The following is a 21,177-nucleotide window of genomic DNA, read 5'->3' on the forward strand; positions in this document are numbered from 1 at the left end:
TTTGTTTGTTTTTCTAATCTGCTGGTTTTGTTTGACTTTAACCCTCAAAAATACAAGGTAAAACATAATTTCCAATAGAAACTTCAAAATATGTAATTATAATTTTAAACCTTTATTCTGTCATTTATGATTATTTTTCTTGTTTTGTAGGCTGTTCTCTACAATGACAGATCAGTCTTAGAAAATCACCATGCTGCTTCTGCCTGGAATCTTTTCTTGTCACGACCAGAATACAACTTCTTAGCAAATCTTGATCACGTAGAATTCAAGCGTTTTCGTTTCTTAGTGATTGAAGCAATCCTTGCCACAGATCTCAAGAAGCATTTTGATTTCCTTGCAGAATTTAATGCCAAGGTTTGTTACATTTCAGTGCTTGCACTGAGCTGGGCAGTAGTTGTTAGGACTAATAACTTGCATTTAAAGTTTTATGCTATTTAAATTTAAGTTAAAAAAAGGCAAATAGAGTATTTCCTTTTTACAAACCAATTGTAGATTGTTTTGTACATTACCTAATAAGCAGATGTGACATAGGGACCCAAGGAGACCTTGATCATATGTCACATTTCCATCTTCTAAGAGATAGTACAGGATGTTTTTTTACTTATCTAAGACAAAAAATGATATAGAAAATTTAATGCAAATGTCTGTTTTGCAAAGCCTGCAAAAAAACCCCAAACCACTGATGAATATTTTAAAGTTAAATATTTAAAAAGGTATGTGCTCAATCCAGGTCAATGATATCGACAGCCATGGGATAGAATGGAGCAATGAGAACGATCGCCTGCTGGCCTGCCAAATCTGCATCAAACTGGCAGATATTAACGGCCCAGCAAAAGTTAGAGAGCTGCACCTGAAGTGGACCGAAGGCATTGTCAATGAATTTTATGAACAGGTGGGTGTGGAAAGTATAATTTACCCTTTTTTTAATGACAGGCTGATGATCGATTCTTTGCATTACCAAATGTACAAAGATATTAAACATTTCATGTACTAAATCTTCAGGTAAGATATTTCCATTTTCTCTTTCTGAATACTGCAAATGTATTTTTCTAGGTAGCATACTAACATAATCTTTTACTTACTGTCAATTCTGTTAGAAGCTTGAAAACAAGCTCCCTGCCAATATTGTCCATTTTTCAGATAGCAGTTTATTTTCTTTTGTGGTGTTGGTTTTTTAATTTGTTTTGGTTTGGGTTTTTTGTTTGATTGGGGTTTTTTTTGTAAGTTGGTTTTGTTTGTTTGTTTTAATCGTGGAATGATGCTAATAAATCATAAGAATTTCTTCCACTTTGGGAAGTTAAATTCACTATTATGTTTCCAGGTTAAAGAAACATACCTTGGAACCCACAAGACTGGAAGTGTGTATTCAGCTAAGTCTTAGTGCAAAGACAGAAGATACTTCAAAATTTTCAAAGTTAAATATTAAAAATACACACAAGTAACTGACAATATTAAAATGTAAATAAGATTTTTACAGTGGAGCCTTGATAAATAATCCTATCAAGATTGTCTAGAAAAAAGAATGAAAATTTGTTGCCTATTTTTAAATTTACAATGTTTGTACATCCCCCCCCCCGAAATATGTTCTGAAATATATTTTACATTTCTACTCTGTTATTCTGTAGTCAACTTTCTGAGGAGTTAAATATTCATGAGGCAACAACAACCAAGGACTGAAAATTTTTTTTGAAAATAGGAAGATAAAAGCAAACAACAAAATCTCTTGGGAGATGTAAAGAATAGCAATAATAATCTGAAGTTCTTACAAGTACTGTCTGACCTTAGTATTCTAAGTTGCTTCCTTAGGGAAAACTTTTTCATAAAACTATTAGGTCCACAGAAGTTCTGAGATAAGTGATTATAACTACAAGGACTGAAATTTTTTTTTGAAAATAGGAAGATAAAAGCAAACAACAAAATCTCTTGGGAGATGTAAAGAATAGCAATAATAATCTGAAGTTCTTACAAGTACTGTCTGACCTTAGTATTCTAAGTTGCTTCCTTAGGGAAAACTTTTTCATAAAACTATTAGGTCCACAGAAGTTCTGAGATAAGTGATTATAACTCAGAGCTGTGTACCAGCAGCCTTCAATTTTTTCTGCTCCAATTTATAAAATGGGAAAAAAACCCAAATGGAACCATTTTATTCTGGATGTTGGAGTTCATTTCATTCTTCTATGACTTTTGGGGGAAGCCATTTACCAGAATGCCTTGCTCTAGCTGATTACTTTCCCACTTTCTCTGTTCATCAGCTCAGCAGTTGAAATAAAATCTCTGCTTACCAAACAGCAGCTCCAGTGGAATTAGGTCTCCATCCATGCAGAAGAGTAGCTCTCAGCACAGCTGAGGGGAGGGTTATGGGCTGTGCAAGTCTGAGCCATCATGTGTCTTCATCTTAAGCTGGCCTAAATACATTTTCATTCACTGAGTCTCTAACACTATTGCCTCTAGTAAATGTACAATCTGTGTGATGTTTACATGATTCCTTTAAAGTAATCTTTAAAATAGAAGTTAATTTTGTGAGGAGTTCTGATAGAATTTTTCATTTCTTTTTCAGGGTGATGAAGAGGCAAGTCTTGGATTACCTATAAGCCCCTTCATGGATCGTTCTTCTCCACAGCTTGCAAAACTGCAGGAATCTTTCATCACTCACATAGTTGGCCCCCTCTGTAACTCATATAATGCAGCCGGGTTGCTTCCAGGGCAGTGGGTTGATGAAGAGGAGGGGGATGCAGAAAGTACTGAAGATGATGATGGAGCACTGTTGGAGAGTGACGATGAAGAAATAGATGATCTTACTTTAAGTAAGTTTCTGCATTTCTGTTAGCACATATGGTTGTCGTTTAATAGATTCAGACACAGCAATGATGGTTGAAGTTGTATAGTACAAATATTGCAGATTTTATGATTATGCTGCTTAATAAATCTTACTCTTTTAATAACATTTTTGTTGATACCAGGAGGCTTACATTTGAAACAGAAGCTCATTGTTATCCTTTGCAATGTTAATATTTAAATATTCTAAATAAGCATCCATGAGTTTTGCTCAAATTTATATCTCTTACATGCCATTGGTTTTGTATGTGTAAAATACAATTACTTTGAATCTCAAACAATGAACTATGCTTGTAATTTTACAGAAGCTCAAAGAAAAAAAGGTAGACGAATATTTTGCCAGCTAATACACCACCTCAGTGAAAATCACAAAATATGGAAGAAAGTGATTGAAGAGGAAGAAAAAAATAACTCTGAAGGAGCTAAACTGCTGACTGAGATCTCATCTTTACCTCAAGCAGATGAAATTCAGGTTATTGAGGAAGCTGATGAAGAAGATGAGCGACAACTAGGAGAAGACAAGACATGCTAAGAAAACTTCAGTGGTGTCCAGTATAATGATAGCCTATTTTTTTTTCACTGTGCTGACTTTAGCCTGACACAGCTCTCATAAAATTGAAAGGCCTTAATACTGTGAGAGGATTCTTTCTACTCTAGTGGAATCCCACTCTTATGCACTTTTGCCACACAGAATATGAAACTTTATTCAGAGATTGAGTATTGTATACCCTGATGCAAAGTTCTTTATGCCTTAGTTGATATAAAATATCCTGATATAATGCTGCCTTGCTGAATATGGAACTCTTCCTTGAGGTACCTGCAATTTTTAAAAACATTGTGACTTCAATTACCAAAGTGGCAAGAACTTTTTGCTAACAAGGCAATGTGGGATGGATTCTAATATCATTTTGAGTTATTTCATGTTGTTTTGGAACATGAATGAGAAAAGGTCTGTGCCTATATGAAAACTATGTTACTGTTGCAGTGCAAGCCTGTTGTGGGGTGTCTACTTAGTGCAGTAGTGTGCTTAATGTAGTCATCTCAGAGCAACTATTCAAGGACTGTGACATAAATGCTGAATTCTGATATTTGTGGTTGAAAAAGGAAAAAAATCCAGGTGCATCTATTTCTGATGCTTTTTATTATTGTGCATAATCTGATGTTTTATTTTTGCAGAAAATATTCAGGTTTGCAGTGGGTGTTCATGATAATTCATGGAATACAAGGCCATCATCATCTGTTGCCTTGCTGTTTTGTGGTAGAACATTAAAAACCTGTTCAGCTACTTAAATTATTAAGGAATTGTATTCTTTTAGTCATAATGCTATATTTCCTGCCCTAACTCAGGTTCCTGTTTGAAAAGTCAACCACGTGATAGGTTTTTATCTCGCACCAATTTACGGTATTAAACTTTAAGGAAATAAGATCGTATTCCATTTTTTCTGTGTATATAAAACTTTAGGAGAATTAAAGATTGTTTTTTTAGAAGACATAAACTGCTGTTTCAAAATGGCTAGTGCATTTTAATGTGCCTCACATCTTTTCTCCCATCACAGACATAGCCTTCAGGTTTGAAGTACATCCTGAAATATACATATGGAGAGCAGAATGTCAAAACTTCATGAAAAGCCCAATAGTCAGATAAACATCACTGTCCTATGTTACATTTTAGATTGTTGAGTTTTTAAACAATAAACTTAGACATTTGACACAAATGTATCTGTAGGAACACAATCATTGTAGGTCTAATTTAAAAACAAACAAAAATGAACAAAAAAGCATAAAGTAGGCTACAAGTCTGTAAGCAAGCCACAAATAAGCTAGTTTTCAAAGTGCACCTTTTAGTACTAAACATTTATGTGCTGTGCAGTTGGATAGAATAAAACCAAACGCACATGTGTGCAAGTTGCTAAACGTATCTTAGCATATTTATGGTAACATTTACATCAGCTGAACTGAGAGAAAAGGTAACGTTCCTAAAATCACTTTGTGTAAATTGTGTCACACTATTCTACCCAAAGAGGTTTTTATTCTGCTCTTTGATTGGCCAGTTTACATAACTGAAAGCAATTATTTATTTTTAATTTTTCCACTAATAAGCTTTTTGTTGATCCATTTAGAAGACCACTGAGACATGCTTTTGCTATTTTATATATTCAGTGCCACATTCCTCTTTGCTGCCATTATTACTATCACTGCATTTTTTGTAAAGTGGGCAGTGTTAAAACCAGATATTTTTGATATTAATAAAATGTTGCACTATTGAAGCTGGCACTTACTGATCATTCACCTGTATTTTACATTTGTTGTTCATATATTTATTTTCCTAACATAATTTGAAGGCTACAGAAATTGTGCTTGTTTCAGTATGCTGTATTCTCAGCATTTTGTGTTTGGCCTATGTATTTGTGTATAAAAAAATCATTTTGATACTGTTTAGTTTCGTTTTGCTTTGACCAAAAAAAGATTCAAATGAGCATGCCTGAAGTTACTGCTACATTATTTTACATGACAGTTTTCTAGTGCATTTACTTCTAAACAATACTATTTAAAAATTACAAAGAAAGAATAAGATGGTAAAAATAACGTTTTACCTCTTACTAAAGCATTGGCAGCATTTATATCTGGTGACAAATTTGCCAGCAACTTTCTTACCTCAGGTTTCCATTAAACTCTTCAGAAATCCAGAAACAATTTTTCAGTTCTGAAGCAATTAGTTGTTTAACAATTTTAATTCAGTGTTTAATAAGCTGTAATGCTAATATGTATTTCCAATTAGATATTTTCAAGTTACAAACAGCTTGCTTCAAAGATACGTCTAATTATGAATGTATTCAAAATCTACCTTAAAATGTCTGTTATTTATTTTTACATAATATGTGACTGTTGCTCTTAGGAGTAAGGGGAAAAGAATGTCCTGATGCCATGAAAAGTTGTTTCAGGGCATGTTTGCAGAAGTGGATGTAACTGTAACTGAAGGTGTCTTAATCTTTTAGAACCAGTAAGGGAGGGTCATTGTTGACTGAGCTGTTTTCAACAATAATGGAGCTCCATATAAGGCTTAACACCCTTATGCTGGTAGCAACCCTCTGAGAAATTACAAGCAGTCTGAGTCTGTGATCACACTTCAGTTCACAGCTGCAAAGGGATGCCACGAAAAGCACACAAATAACCCCACACTGTACGTTCTAAACCAACACTCACCACTTTTGTTTGTCAAGAAGTAGGCCAAATTGGCCTGTGCTGAAGTTTATGCTGCTACAATAGCTACACGTTTTATGGACAATATTCTCAGGTTTACGTAAAATCTTCAGCCCCTTTCCTATCAAGAATCTCCCATCTCCTCACTGCCTTCTTTTGCCATATATGTTGGGTTACTTGCTCCTATGCAAACAGTGTGTATGGAATTAGACTATAAAGTTTTCTGGACCAAATTTCTCCCATGTCTCTGGAGACCTCTGGATGTTACAATGGTGCTAAACGAGTCCAAGTGCACTACTTGGATCTTCTTTCTGTGAGGAGTTCTTCCATGATGGAGTTAGTGAGTCTAAGATTCAAAATGAAAGGACTGGTGTAACATTACTTAAGGTAAGTCTAAATTAACAAAGCTTGTGCAGGAGCTGCTTTGCTCTGTGTATAGAACCATCCTCTCTCTGTACTTCTTGCATTCAGTTTTAACCACGACCAGTGGCAGGTGGATCAACAAAAGGAGTTAGCAGAATTCAAGAGCTTTCTTTTAGCTTTCCTGCTTCCTCCTGGGCACATGTAGTCGAGACTGAGCTTCTGGTTCCTGTAAATGTATACACAGAATTTGAGGTAATCCTGTGTGTGACACTAACATTCACAGGGCAGTACTTTCCCTTTTGTCCCAAAAAAACATTTAAGAAGGTGTGAGAGGCACAGAACTGGAAGTGTCTCATACACTGGTGAGTGTTAAATTAGGAATCCCTGCCTGAGAGGCATGTTTTGGAGTCAAAGGATGGATGGAATTAGCTTAGATGATGAGAATTAGAAAGGAGGTGTAAGGATGGCATACACTCAAAGAAGATGTGTTCTTGTTCAGCAGTGAGATGCTGTTTATTTTTTTTTTCTACCTAGTTCATTGTCTTCAAAATAATACAGAAAAAAAGGTGCCTTTGGTAAGGCAGAATATGTGGATTTAAATTAAAATAGAAATTAAAATATACTATTAAAAATGATACAACTATCATAACTTCAGTTATGATGCAAGTTTAAGAAAATTGATCTTTCTCTGGCCAGTAAAGATTAGATAAGGGAAAATAAATGTATAAAGTTGATTCATTGCTGTATAAAAAGTATGACCAAGGGAGTGTTTATTTTGCTTTTTTTCCTGCAGCTTTCTTCAGAATTAGGCTTCTGGACAACATGCTTACTCATATCTGTGTTAAGGCAAATGAGGTAATGAATTACTTTTCTTTTTGCTATGAAGAATTTTCAATACCTTCTGAAGTCAGCCTTTAACTTGCTTTGAGAATCATACTGCAGATTCTCAGAGATTAAGCTGGCAAAAGAACACAACTGTTAACTGGTCCCTATCTGAGCTTAATTTAATATGGCTGTAAGCAATTAGTACTTTTGTCCTCTGCTAAATGGGAAAGAGAGTCTTGTATCTTTGAGAAAACAGGAAGGAAAGCTTATGGACTAAGCTGCTACAGGATAAACATTGCAGTGTGCTTGAGTTTCTAGTTGGCAATGACCCTCCTGGCTTGGTGTACAACCCCCACACCCTTCTGAATCCAGCTGATAGGTGCAGAACTCTCCCCTGAGACATCTGCCTCAAGGCTTGTGTTGTCCAGTTGCTACATTTCTGTAACCAGCTGTCATTTGTGATTGACACTTACCTGGTTCTATGTGGACTACAGACACCCTTTCAAAAGGGCACAGCACCATCAGGAAGGGTTGACTGGAAGGTTTCGTTTGGGATCTGAGCACCATGAGTCATCTTTGGATTGCCAGACTTCAGGAGGTGGCAGGTGACAGCAGGTGGTGTCGAGGGTAGGTTCTACTATGCAGGATGTATCACCTGGCAGAACGTCACCATCTGTGAAATCCAAATAAAGAGAGTAAAAAGCATATCCAGAAGAGAAATTTTCTGCCTTCTGGTTTCTCTGTGAGGTTTCAGAAAGACAGAAATAAATAACATTAAACCGATAGCGCCTTTAAGTACCGCTGAGAGAGCACAGTGTTTCCAATGATTCCTACCAGTCACCTTGTGATTTGTCCATGTTCTAAATATCTTGCCAAAAAACAGGTGATGAGTCACTTCTGACTCATATCTCCAGATCAGCAGAACCGTTTGCACCTTGAATGAGATCAAAGTCTTTTCATTTTACTTGCACAGAAAAAAGACTAATGCTTAGATTAAAATGTAGTATTATACCAAAAATCCTGAAGGGTAAGCTTGACATTACTCATTGCCCCTGGGGAGCAGACTGCAGACTTTGTCACCTGTCCCAGCTAGATGTGAAAACTTGCTCCTCTACGTGGTCATTCCAGTGGACTTAGCATATTCCTCTTTCTTCTATCATGACATTCACCCTACTGCAATTTATTAATCTCTGTGGTATTGCCAATTTATCTGACTCATATATTAACTAAGCTTTTTCTCAGTCAAAGAAGTGAATTAAGAAGCCCTTCTATTTATCTTTGAGACTGGGTTTGTAATCATTTTGTTCTATTCATCATAAATAAGGCATGACCAAAATACTATTTCTAATTTCAGATGTCACACCCCAGGAAAAAAATATCTGGCTGTTAGACAGATTGCAGAATTCCAGTAGAGACCAGTGAGACTGATGAGAAATACCGAAGACATGGCCTGAAGAGAAGGAGAAAGGGGCAAATTAATTCAAGGGATTTTTCTGAGTCTAGACAAAATTACATTTAAGTGAGATATTCTGAGGTTTTAAATACTTAATAAGGCTGTCTCGAAGAGCAATGTTATCAAAATTATGCTTTCATTGTTTATAGTGTTTAAGACAAAAAGTAACAGCTTTAGATTACAAGAAGAAAAATTGAGGCTTAACATGGCTCTTTGTCTAAGGATTGAGAGGGCAAGGGCTGTGGCTGCCTGAAAAAGCTTGTCTTGGAATATTAAGGAAGTATTTGAAAATGTAGAAGTCTGAAAAACAGCTTTCAAAAAAGTCTGTTACTGGGTCAGATCAGTGAACTGCATAACTTACTGAGCTATTGTCTTGACTAGTTGGTTAAATTCTAGGACTAGAGATGAGATCAATATGATTCAGTTTAAATACCGATAAGAAAATGTGCACAGTGCTAGAAATTAGATAAATAATAACATTAAAGCATCAGGAATCAGGTATGTCAGCTGAATCTCTGTTTCTGTGAATATTAAAAGCTTTTAATTTACTGAATATTTAATTGGTAATGCACCTCCCAGCAGACATAGTCTTTTTATTAGTCAAGGGATAGTGCTAGAATTCTTTTGAAAAAAACAGACAAGGTTTGAAGCTCAGCCAGAGTGAAGATTCTGTCTAGTTGTCAACTTATGAACAAATGGAAATGCAGAAGCCAAAATGTTTTTTTAAAAATATAATTGTCTAAAGTTAGTTTTTTAAGACTTATTGTATTTAAATTGTCAAGCTATACGGTTCTCTCTAGATCTTAAGAGTGCATACTTAAGACATTGGGAGGTGTTGGATGCTTTCAAAGATAATGTAATTTGTATATTTACATTTAGGATTATTAATCCTAAAAAGGATTAGTTGCTTCAAGTGGGGACTTTCAGACAAATTTTAGCCCTTAGCACTGAGCTTTGTTGTAATGAACAGTGAATTATTCTTACAGTGTCTTTTCAGATAAATAATCACGACATTCATTTTGACATGAAGAACTTGAATATTCTATGGACTATATCTGCAATTAGTGGTGAAGTAAATGTGATATTAAGGTATGTTGCATTTCCATCTGCACTCTGACAGTTTAGACTGTACATTCTTTGAGAGAAAGAGTATGTCTTTACAGTGTAAAAAGATCTTGTGGAACAAGATCTGAGGATGCCTTGAAGGGGCTTTAAAAAGCAACTTCTGTGCTCCAAAAAAAGAGCAATTAAATTAACTTCCTAACCTATATAGGCACAAGAAGGATGATAAGTACCTATGTTTTCCCTGGAAATATTAGGCTTATAAAATTTTGCTGTGCTGCATGTTCACCAGCATCATTATTTTGACTGAGCCACTTGTGCAAGAGAACCAAAAGGGCATCTGGATTCCTGAGACAGGGATGAGTGTGGAGAAAGGAAACCTAATTACCTTAGAATAACAGGAATTTTTTAAGATGTTTTATCCATGGTGCTTCTATTACCTTTCATTCCTTATTGGTACAAAACCCTACCTGGATTTGCCTGTATTAGTAAAGGACCTGAACAACAATTGAGGTGTCCTTTATTCCCTCGTTTTAGTGAAGTTTTTAAGTGTCTGCAGGCCATACAGCATGGACACTCTTGGTCAGATGCTAATGGTGGGAACTAATGTGCTTAAGCATCCTAACAAATAAACAAATAATTAAAAAATTTTAAATGTAATATTTTTTAATGCTTCTGATAAGTCATAGTTTATACAAATTAAAATTATTTAAGATTTTTAGTACCCGCATAGAGAAGGAAGTCAGCACTTGCAAAAGCAAGAGAATAAATAGTAAGTTTATTCTGATTTTTGGTATATTACTACAGGCTGGTATATATTACATGTAAAATTTTAGGCACGCAGCCATCCGCTGCGGTAACAGTAAGATATTGGATTAGATTGCACATTCCTGATATGCTCCATTATTTTAATGCATTTAATCTATTTGGAATGTTACTTATTCAGAAGAATGTAACAAATGTAATGTCTCATGAAGTCTGGCAGTCTTCCTAAGAAATGACCACTCTGAGTATGGGTTCTGCCTAATTCTAATCACATCAACATCGAGGTAGTTGACAGCCCTCAAAAAACCCTAAAGGGATAATCTAGAAATGGAAGACTCTGCTGATCCTCAAATTGTATTGTATGAAAGGATGGAATAAGGCATAATATTTCCAGAACAGAAGTTTAATTTGATCTTGATTAGACAAAAGATTTTAATTCTAATGCCCAATGCCAAAAAAGCCCCTCAGACATGCAGCTGCTGTGAAAGTGCATGTCTGTACCTTCACAAACCAATTTATACTGAGAGTTTACCTTCCAAACTCTTACTGACTAGCCCCCTGTACTCGGCTGTGTTACCTTCTGTTTCCATCACCATCTATTCCACCCAAAGTTAAATTCTAATCTGGCGTCTTCACCATTATGATTTTCTTTCCCTCTCTTTACCCTTAATCCTTATATTTTCCCATTCGATCCTTTGTTGCAAAATTTACTTACTTTCACCCTTTTTTCCAAAGTGTTTTGACTCTTACTGTGTTCTTTCTGAACCTGCTACTACTTTTCAGGTGGATGTGCTGTCCGAACAATAATTGCTAATGCTTGAACAAGCCATTAGGCTCAATTCAGGCTAAAAAAAATGCAGATTGATAGCTGATATTCACTATTCAGAGAGCCTGAATCAGAATTAGACTGAGAATCTAACTGTATAGCAGAATGACATACTAAATCAAGAAAAGACCTGCTTGCTATGTGAGCTCAGGCTGCTTTAACACTTGCTAGCTGGCAGAGGTTTGGAGTTCAGAAAGAACAGTAAATTTTACGAGCTGATGAGACAGGAGGGACTACTGTGAGCTTATGTCATTTACTTTTCATGCTGAAGACAGTGCAAATTAGAACCAAAGCACAGAAGAAAGGTCTGATAACTGATTTGAAAATTTCTGTAACAGTCCAGGAATAAATATCCTCACAATGTGTGGACCCAGTTCCTAATTTAATGATATTTCATCTTGACTTCTATTTATATAGTTGTCTACTTACTCAAGAGATCTTTTATCATGTTTTTGTTCTCTGATTAGATAGCTGTAGACTGTAATCAAGTCACTTAATCACATGTTTGGTAAAACAAGCAAACGAATTGTCTTGCCTGTCACTGGCCAGGTCTACGTTACATTTCTGTAGTGTATATTCTGGAGACATGCTTGAGCCTCCAACTTACCCAAAAACTTTCCAATGGTGCCAGTGTGTCATCAAGTCTGAAATGATAAATCTTTCTGAAATGGAAGCCTGTTAGTTTGGACATGGTGCTGCCCTGATACGATCACATCCTATTTGGTCAGCTCATAATTCAGTGAAAGTATCTTGCACCGTTCCAGAATACTGCAGCTTTTCAATATAGATTTCCCTCCTCCTATACCTGTTTTCTATGTCATTGGCTTGCAGACATCTGAATTTATATTTGAATGTGTCCAAAAAGGCCAGAGTCCAGAAGGAAAGACCTTCCTTCTGTTGACATTGGATCTGGCCTACGGGGGGTCAAAAACATACTCAGTGAAATGAGTCGATTGTAATGTGAGTGCATAAATGAATGTAAATCAACATAATTCTTTTCAGAATTACAATTTTACAACTTAATAATTTCTGCAGCATGAAGTAATTTAAACCACTTCATAATGACTTATAAATAATTCCAAAAATTAGAACAGTGAGCAAAGGCTCAGAACTACTTCTAGAGTTTCTGGTTTGAGGCAAGTATACAAAACCAGAGCCAAGCTGAAGAAAGCAGATGTACGCAAAACAAACAGCAGATCATAATCTTCCTACTGGTATTACACTGTAATTGGCTGTGGAGACCTTTGAATGGGATACAGTAAACTAATACAATGGTGAGTTGACTGTATTCACCTCCCATTAGCAGAATTTCTGTGATTCTACTCAGAAAAGACAACTAGTTATTGCTCAAGGAGAAACTGAAATAATTAAGAACATAAACCCAAGTCTTAATCCTAAAATTCTTATTCCTTAGGAAAGTGCTGAATCTAGTCTGCATTTACAAATACTGAGCAAGACCGAAAGGAGAGTGCACAGAACACTGTAGTAATTTCACAGGAAGAAAAAACTTAACTGTTTTTTCTTATTTTTTTTTTTTTCAGGACAGACTAGAAAGAAAGAATGATTCAAAACTGTACAGGGTTCAAAAGCAGAAAAGCAAGCTGGAGATGCATTTTTAGCTACAGTTACAGCAAAAAGTCCTTCACTGTCTTTGGGAACAGCAGTGGGGTTACGGACAAGGTACATGGAAGTTTGTTCTTGTGGTTGTGATACAACTGTATGTGGAAACAGTGCTTCCAGTTCTGAACTATCATCATGAATTCAAAGAACTAACTCTGCAAAAGACAAAGAATGAGAAAACTATAAATACTGAAGGGAATAAAACTTAGGAAAATTGTGAAACCTAAAGTGCAATAAATGGCAAAACCAAAAGTGCAATAAGTTGCAATAATAAACAGAAACGGAGAAGTTACAACTTAAATGTCAATAAATCTTTCCATTGGTGTCTGGATACATTGTTTTAATCCAAAACATTATGACATTTAAAACCAGACAGGAAAAACTTCTGCAAATGGGAACAATCTGACACGTTACTTAGTGTCTTGTTTCCTCCTTCAGTTCTACAACCAGAAAATGATATATTGTTAATACATCAACCTTTAATCCCTAAAGAATGTGAAATAGCAGCCAGCTACGCCAGATATTTCAGCTGTAGAAAAGTATCACCAAGAAATTCTGAACATCTACTGATGTTCATTACTAATCCATCTTGGTACAATGCAGAAATTCCAGAGGACTGGGAAAAAAAAAAATTTACAATGTCAATATTTCAAATTATTAAATTGGATCATTAGGATGATTCTAAGATAGAGGGAAAATAATGAAAAATTGATACAGAATGAAACATATCATATACCTGATACAGATTTATAGAAGAGATTGTCAAATGTAATTGATTACTTCAACGAGATTATAAACTGGCAAATAATAGTAAAAGTTTGGATTGATATTCTACAGCTTTTATAAGGTGTTTTGATTTAGAAACCAGAATGACATATAATCAATCTGGTTCTCATTAAGTGGATTAAAAAGTAACCAGGAGTTAGATCTCAAAATACCTCAGCAAAAGGGAATTATCACTAGCCAGCTGCATTTTGAGTGGAGCCCCCACAAGAACTGGTTCTTGATCTTTTTGTTTGTTTGTTTTAATCCTCCCCCACTTCAGTTAGGATTATTTGAGTTATGCTTTAATTAAAGTTCTTGCAACCTAGAAGGCAAGCCTAGGTACTAACAACAGTCTGGCTGCCTGAACTGAGAGCACAGGGTGGAGTATAGGAAGAATTACCATGAATCCAGAACTGTAGCACTGAACACCTCTGTTTGGTATTGCTTCATAATGAAGGCATCCAAATTCAGTAGATTCCACCATTTTTACAGAAGCACTTCACAATCACCCAACATCTACTTATGCAGGTATGCAGAAAAGCCTCAGTCTGGACTCCAAAGCCCCACAGTTTGCCAGTACCTTAGGGGTGGTTTATTCTCAGCTTTCGCAGTGTGCCCAATGCTCAGCGACTGGGCTTCCCTCTCCCTTTTGAATCTTAATCCCTGCAGAAATGGAGTCATTCAGCAAGAGGGTGACTGCCCACCCTCTTCAGAGCACCAGGAACATGTGTTTGAGATGCTCTCTATGGGGCATATGGGTCTGTCTTCTCAGAGTAATCTAATCTGGACCTGCTGCATCTTAAGCCAAAGGACTGTTGCCTAAGTGGATGGGCATCAGCTGTCTGATCTTTCTCTTTTGCTGTTTCAGAAGCAAGTATTTCTGCACACTGTAAGCTGACTCCTTCAGTTATCAGGTCAGCAGAAAAGGAGCAGTTCGAGATGCTCCCTGTGGGGCATGGGGGTCTGTCTTCTCTCAGAATAATCTAATCTGGACCTGCTGCATCTTAAGCCAAAGGACTGTTGCCTAAGTGGATGGGCATCAGCTGTCTGATCTTTCTCTTTTGCTGTTTCAGAAGCAAGTATTTCTGCACACTGTAAGCTGACTCCTTCAGTTATCAGGTCAGCAGAAAAGGAGCAGTTCCTGCTTTTGAACTTTCCTGCAGCTCCAAGTTGAAGCAGAAGCTGTATAAAGAGCAAGGTCTAAGATTCAGCCCTGTCCTTAAATAAGGACACTGCTTGCTGTGTTTTCTTCTGAACCCTATTCTGAAGCCCCACTTCTCCTCACATGGTGAAGACTGAACATACCATATTTGAAGTATCAGGTTCTCCTGCAGGGCCTGCATGCATAAATCTTTATCTACCAATAACCATAAAGCAACAGCTGTCACAAAAAATCCATCTGGCAGAAGTCAAGAGTAGCTGTTAGGCCTAAAACTTGTGCTTAAAATCCATTTAAATTGTTTCTCCCCACCCTATTCCATTCCGTGTCCCCAAAAATTCTCTTCTATAGTCAGACTCATAAGCAGCTTATTTTCTTGACTAGTAGTGTAGCTGCATGAGACTCTGGTCACATGAACTAGTTTTTTTCCCCAACTACTTAGCAGAGATTAATCATTACATTATGCTTGATTTTGGGAGGCAAGGGAGGATGTGGGCCTGGAAATGCAATACGCTGGCAAAAATGATTGCTGTAATTGTCAGGAATATGGCAATAACTGAATACCTTATATACATATATGTTACTAAATGAGAACCCAGCCATAAAAGATCTTAAAAGTGAATTTACGTGGTTATCTGAATCACTAGTAAATTATGACCAACTGGAAAGAGAAGGCAAGGAAAAGGAAGGAATAAAATTCTTTAATAGAAAATTTGTTTGTACAGGTTGGAAAAGATAGTTTATTTTGAATTAAAGAAAATTTAAATAGATACCTTCAAAACCTTTTTAGCTATGTAAATTTAATGGAGAATTATAAAGAACAGCTTATCTGAAGTAATGTCCATGAGAAATCCACAGATTAATCCAAGTATAAACATTTTGAGTCATATTCTCCATGCTTAGAAAAATATCCTCTCAAAGTAAAATGGCTTACTACACAATGAAATATTTAAAAGCTGAATCAAGCTAGATTCAAAACAGACTTTTGGAGTGAAAAACATCAAGTTTAAACACAGGATGTGTTTCACAGTTTTGGTTGAGGATTTTTTTGGTGAACACCAAGTAAAAAGAAGCTATTAACTTGTGCACAAACAGAATTTATCTGCAAGTCCTTTCAATTTTTATTCCTCTGACATGAACACGTTTAGGAACAGAAGGCAAGGTGTGTCCCCAGCTGCAGCATGGAGCAGTGTGCCCCACCTGGTCACCGTCTCTCTGCACAGATGAGGTATGGCTGTGGCTGTAAAGTCATCCCTAACCTTGGCTTCAGGTCCGGGATCACCCCAGGAGGAAAACAGAGGTGAAATCGTTGTAGCAGTGAAGTGAAAAACAAAAACATCTCCATTCGAGCCAGCTGCTCTCCAAGACAATGTCTTCTTCCTGGATTGAAAAGAAGGTTTGGAAAACAAGATGTGTTCAATTGCATTTTCATTCTCATTATGAGTAAGAATGATCATTTCTGTATTCTAAGAGGAACTGTATGAGCCTACACAAATGCCATTGTAACTAATTCTGTCAGATTTATTTAGATAAGCTATCAGCCAGTTTATCTTGTCTTGAAGTGCCAATCTAGACAGATGATGTTTTCAAAAAATGACACTGAATTTCAGCCTCTGTCCACTACCATTTTCTTGATTATATCTACTGCCAATTATTACCTGGCAATTATTACAACTTGGTAAGTAGAAAGATAAGAAACAGGTCTGAAGGATGCCTTTAAATACTAGTTCCCATTCCATGTATGACTAATTACAGGGGGTAAATGTAGTTGTGGCAGATGCAGAGGAATGGATAACAACATCTGGAACTGGTAAAGTCAAACAGGCAAAAAGAAACGTAATAGAACATGCAATAAAAGTTGACTTCATGAAGTCTGACTTGGACAGCTGTGCATCTGTTCCAAAGGAAATGTCTTGTCCTCTTCTGTTTTTTTGGAGAGAGTATCCCAGGGAAGTAAACTAAGTCACCCTCCACAAAAGGCTATGGCTCTCTATGGACTGCAGAGCCCTGGCAGTAAGCTCACAGGGAACATGTAATTTTTTAGGTTGATAATCATATGTAAGGTAAATTATCCTCTCATATAGGCATCAAAAGACAAATCCATAATGATTTAGGTTTGCCAGAGTGTTTTTCCTCAGGACAGAATGCAGTGCTACACACTGTCCCTCAAGGTCATTTTGAATAGAAGCTACAATTTCTGATGCTGAAGTGCTGAAATTTGAAAACTGGTTGTGCAAATCACCCGTACTAATAACTTTAGCAGCAAATGACTATTAATTGTAAAGTGACTAACACTTACTTGTGTACTTGATGCTGTAAAATGTATAGACTCCTCAGATAAGATAATGCTGTCTTTTTTCTTACTTTCTATACAATAATAAGCTCATCTATGCAAATTTTTTTATGCTAAAGTGTGTTATGTCCTGAGTGTGTTATACTGAATATCTTTAAAGTAGCTGTTTCATCAGAACTGATATTTTCTATCATTCTGTCCATTGCTGATTTATTGCCATTGCTTGTATATTATGCGTCTCTAGCTTTATGAAGAGGAACAGTGGTAGGAATCCCTCTTACCTACTGAAAAAGGAATAAATGCATCCTTCTTGACAAACTGCCCGCTGCTGTCCAAAAATCTCTCGGGAGAAAACACTTCTGGGTTGCTCCAGTATTTTTCATCAAAATGAACCGAGTAGAGGTTTGTAATGACTGTGGTGCCCTCGGGAATAGAGTACCCACGCACAACAGTGTCTTTGGAAGTCGCATGGAAAATCCCCAGTGGAACTATGTTACAGAACCTCAGAACCTCGTGCAGCACAGCCTCCGTGTACGGCATCTCGCTCTTCTCCTCCAGGGAAGGCATTTTGTTGGGGCCGATGACTAAATCAATTTCTTTTTGAACTTGCCCTGTTAGGAAAAAAGGATAAAAGCTGATGTTTACTGCGTGATACCCTTTGTTTTTTAAGCTAAGCCTTAAAATAAATACTTTTCAAAGCATATTGAAACATGAAGTATCTTATATAAAGTATAGTACTTTCTAAGCTTTTAATTCTAGACTAAATATTCCTTATCCTGCTAGTAGGAATTGTTACCAGCTATATGCCAGTAACCTTCATTTCAAAAGTAATTATTCTCAGTAAAATCACATTTTAAGACATGTAACATTAAGTAATGAGAATAGCAGCAACAAAAGAACTTTGGCATTAACTTATTTAATCTGAGTTATTTCACTGTTTATAGCCTGTCAGGCGCTGCTGTACATGATCAGTGTATTTTAATTTTCTTTTTTTTTTTTTTTCAAGTAAAGCTGTGTTTACCTTAAACATAAGAATAAAATTTGATCTCTCATTTAAAAATAATAACTGCTTTTTGTCCACCCAATTTAAATAGAAAATTATTCTAGCTGAGAAAATCAGAAGGTATAGAGTCATGCACCTAGTACCATAAGAAGAAAGTATAATCTGTCACACATAAAGATATCTGGTTCCTGTGCAGAACTTCAGGTCTCAAGGAGCTTATAGCTACAGGTAGTGTTGTTGTCCCCATTCTGAAATGATGATGATGGTAAAACTGATATTAGAGCAATATTCTTTGATCAAAGTATCAACAATAACTTTCCAAGTAATCTAGGCTGCTCTTTCTCCAAATGCTAAAAGTCCCTAGTTGAACTAAGCACTACTAAGGTTTTGACAGGAAAAGCAAAGTGGAGACAGTGAAGACAACTGTTCACTTCTAAAATCCAAACTTCCACAAAAAATGTCTGGGCTGATCAACTGCTGCCTTCAGGATGACTGTAACATATCTTTTCATATTTATTTTAAAATGCTACTTCTGATCTTCCAAAAGTACAACTATACCTATCTATAATATTTGTCTAATGTGAATTGAGGCACTTAAGGATAAAAAGAAATTGTACCTAAGCTGTTAACCACAACCTGATTTACACTTTTGCTGATGTTTTTATATTTTTAGTTTATGAATTTCATATTTGATTTCATCTGCTTATTTATTAACCACATAGATTACTACATCTGCCAACCAATATTATGCATGACAACACTAAACTTAAATATGTTAGAAATAATTTAGTAAAAGCTATGAAAGCTTCATAAAAAGGTATTTACAAAACAATATGCTAAAATTTTATCATCATACTTGAGTTTTGATATCCTCTTCATCTGCATATACAATAAGCTTTTCTCATCTGTCCATCTTATATTTGGTAACTGATACCACAGAATAATATATACCAACCATCCTTTCTGGTTACAGCTATGGATCACTGCACCACTTTGAAAGAGCATTTTAAATGTGCAATAGGAAAGTGCATCAGTTCCTCAGGGGGTCAGAGTTCTTACCTTGAATGTTTGGATAAAGAGCCATAAATAACACCGCCCATCTTAAAACATTTGTTGTGGTTTCTGTCCCAGCTATGATGAGTTCTCCAACAGAGAAAATTAAATTTTCTTTTGAATATGTAGCTTCTGGATCGTTTTCATTGCAATCCATCTCATCTAAATATGCATCTACAAAATGCCGAGGTGACTGAGGCTTCCTGTTTTCAGAGACACGTTCAATAAGCTCATGAAGAAAGTCATAGACTTCAGCTGCATTTTTAAACAGCTGCTGGTGTTTCCCAAATGGCAAGATACCAATCCAAGGAAAAGCATTATATAAAAATACAGAAGCACTAGCAGCTAGTTCAATATTTTCACTAAAAATCTCAATCATGTGCTGAAATTCAGTATCTTCGTATGTAAAACGTTCTCCAAAAATAATCAAATTAGTAATGTTTGAAACAGCATTTGTTATCAAATGCTTAAGATCAAAGGGTCTGCCTTTGTATGTATCAATGGCATCAAGAAAAAACATAGATTCTTCTGAAATTTTGTGTTCAAAGGACTTTTGACCATATCCAAAAGTTCGAAAGGTATTTACAGCTAATTTGCGGTGCTCTGTCCATCCTCTGCCATATTTACTGTTCAGTAAGCCTGGAAAAATATTTTGACACAGTATTTTATGCAACGCTTTGTTTTTCTCCCCATAAGATAATAAAATGATTTAACAAGACAGAAAATGAGACAAAAAATTACACACAACTTGCTATGGAACGTAGTCCCAGAGTAACAATCCTTTCCAAATAGTATCTTTAAAGCAGCATCAGGTACTTTATGAAAGGAGATAAAGAGGTAGAGAACACAACTAAAGCAAATGTTTCACGTGATCACAAACTTAACTGCTGCACAAAAATTACATTTTTATATCAAAAAAGACTTCAGCACTTACCTCCCATGTTTGTCAGCTTCTTAAACAAAGGAAGAGATGGTCTATCTGCAAAAATTTCGCTCTGGTGAACTAGGCATTCTTTTACTGCATCATAGCCATTGAGTACAATAGCAGAGATACCTCCAAGGTCAAGACTGAAGATCTTTGGGGGGAAAAAATTATAAATGTTGTAAAACGCTATTACAGCAACATCTTAAGAACAAATAATGAAAACCAGTAAAATCAAGTAACATAAAAGTGAAACAACGCTGAACATCAATGCAAAATACAGGCTTGAATAAACTTCAGTGGGGCACACAGGTAACCAGAGGTGATGCAATGGTTGGGTCTGTTATGACCTACTTTACTCTGTCAAAAGATAAAGTCAAGAAGCCCACACTACATTCTGTGCTTTGCTCTGCACCTAAAATGAACAGCTCTCCAACATAAAGACTGGGGATGCTTTCATACAGTCGTGAAAAAAAATGTGAATTTGGTACAACAGTGTGTATTTTTCAGAAAAAAATGTACTGACCTCTAACACTAGTAGATAAAAGTAGATACCAGCATTAGTATATACTTACAAGTATATAATATAACATTATTAGAGATAAGGTATAGTTTTAATGTAAGAACTAGAAATACAGTACATATATTGTCTACTTTCCTAATTGCTGAGACTCTCTGTAGGAGGGAGGAAAGTTTTACTGTTGTACTGCTCCTCCTCCCTGCCTGAGGAACGGGACATTCCCCAGCTGGATTTGGTTGGGGCACTGTCACTGAAGCTGCCAGTTCATACCATGAAGGCTTCCAACGTGTCACTGGTGATGGTGGACACAGAAGCAGTGTCAGCTGTGGGAACAGTGAAGCTGCACCCCGTCCCTTCTACCTCTGGAACTGGGCACCAGCTTACTTGGCACAGGCTCCCCAAGAACCATCAGGTGGTGGAGGTGAGAGCCACGATGGCAGCCAACAAATGCCAGCAGAGCCCAGCTAGTCCTACCTCCCGTTCCCAGAGGTGGTCAGCACTAGGTGCTTGGG

At 36.3% G+C, this 21,177-nt stretch overlaps 2 protein-coding genes across 2 annotated transcripts in view; one reads left to right on the top strand and one right to left on the bottom strand.

Annotated features, from left to right (window-relative positions):
• PDE3B (phosphodiesterase 3B, cGMP-inhibited) overlaps positions 1 to 3,932 on the top strand; it is a gene marked incomplete at its 5' end in the record, with an annotated part of 80,185 nt that extends 76,253 nt beyond the window's left edge. The window contains 4 exons of the mRNA XM_008949173.1: positions 151 to 354; positions 731 to 892; positions 2,558 to 2,804; positions 3,141 to 3,932. Of these exons, the coding sequence (XP_008947421.1) occupies positions 151 to 354; positions 731 to 892; positions 2,558 to 2,804; positions 3,141 to 3,367 (840 nt within the window). The remainder of the gene's footprint in view (positions 1 to 150; positions 355 to 730; positions 893 to 2,557; positions 2,805 to 3,140) is intronic.
• A 12,146-nt stretch (positions 3,933 to 16,078) lies between these two features.
• On the bottom strand, positions 16,079 to 20,884 carry LOC103781454 (vitamin D 25-hydroxylase). Its single transcript, XM_008949174.1, has 5 exons — positions 20,845 to 20,884; positions 20,158 to 20,349; positions 19,230 to 19,862; positions 17,449 to 17,778; positions 16,079 to 16,254 (listed from the first exon to the last, which is right to left on the bottom strand). The coding sequence occupies exons 1-5, from the start codon at positions 20,882 to 20,884 to the stop codon at positions 16,079 to 16,081; spliced, it is 1,371 nt and encodes a 456-aa protein (XP_008947422.1).
• Positions 20,885 to 21,177: the final 293 nt, after the last annotated feature.

Source organism: Merops nubicus, unplaced genomic scaffold (genome assembly GCF_000691845.1).
Source record: "Merops nubicus isolate BGI_N331 unplaced genomic scaffold, ASM69184v1 scaffold28311, whole genome shotgun sequence".
Lineage (NCBI taxonomy): Eukaryota > Metazoa > Chordata > Aves > Coraciiformes > Meropidae > Merops > Merops nubicus.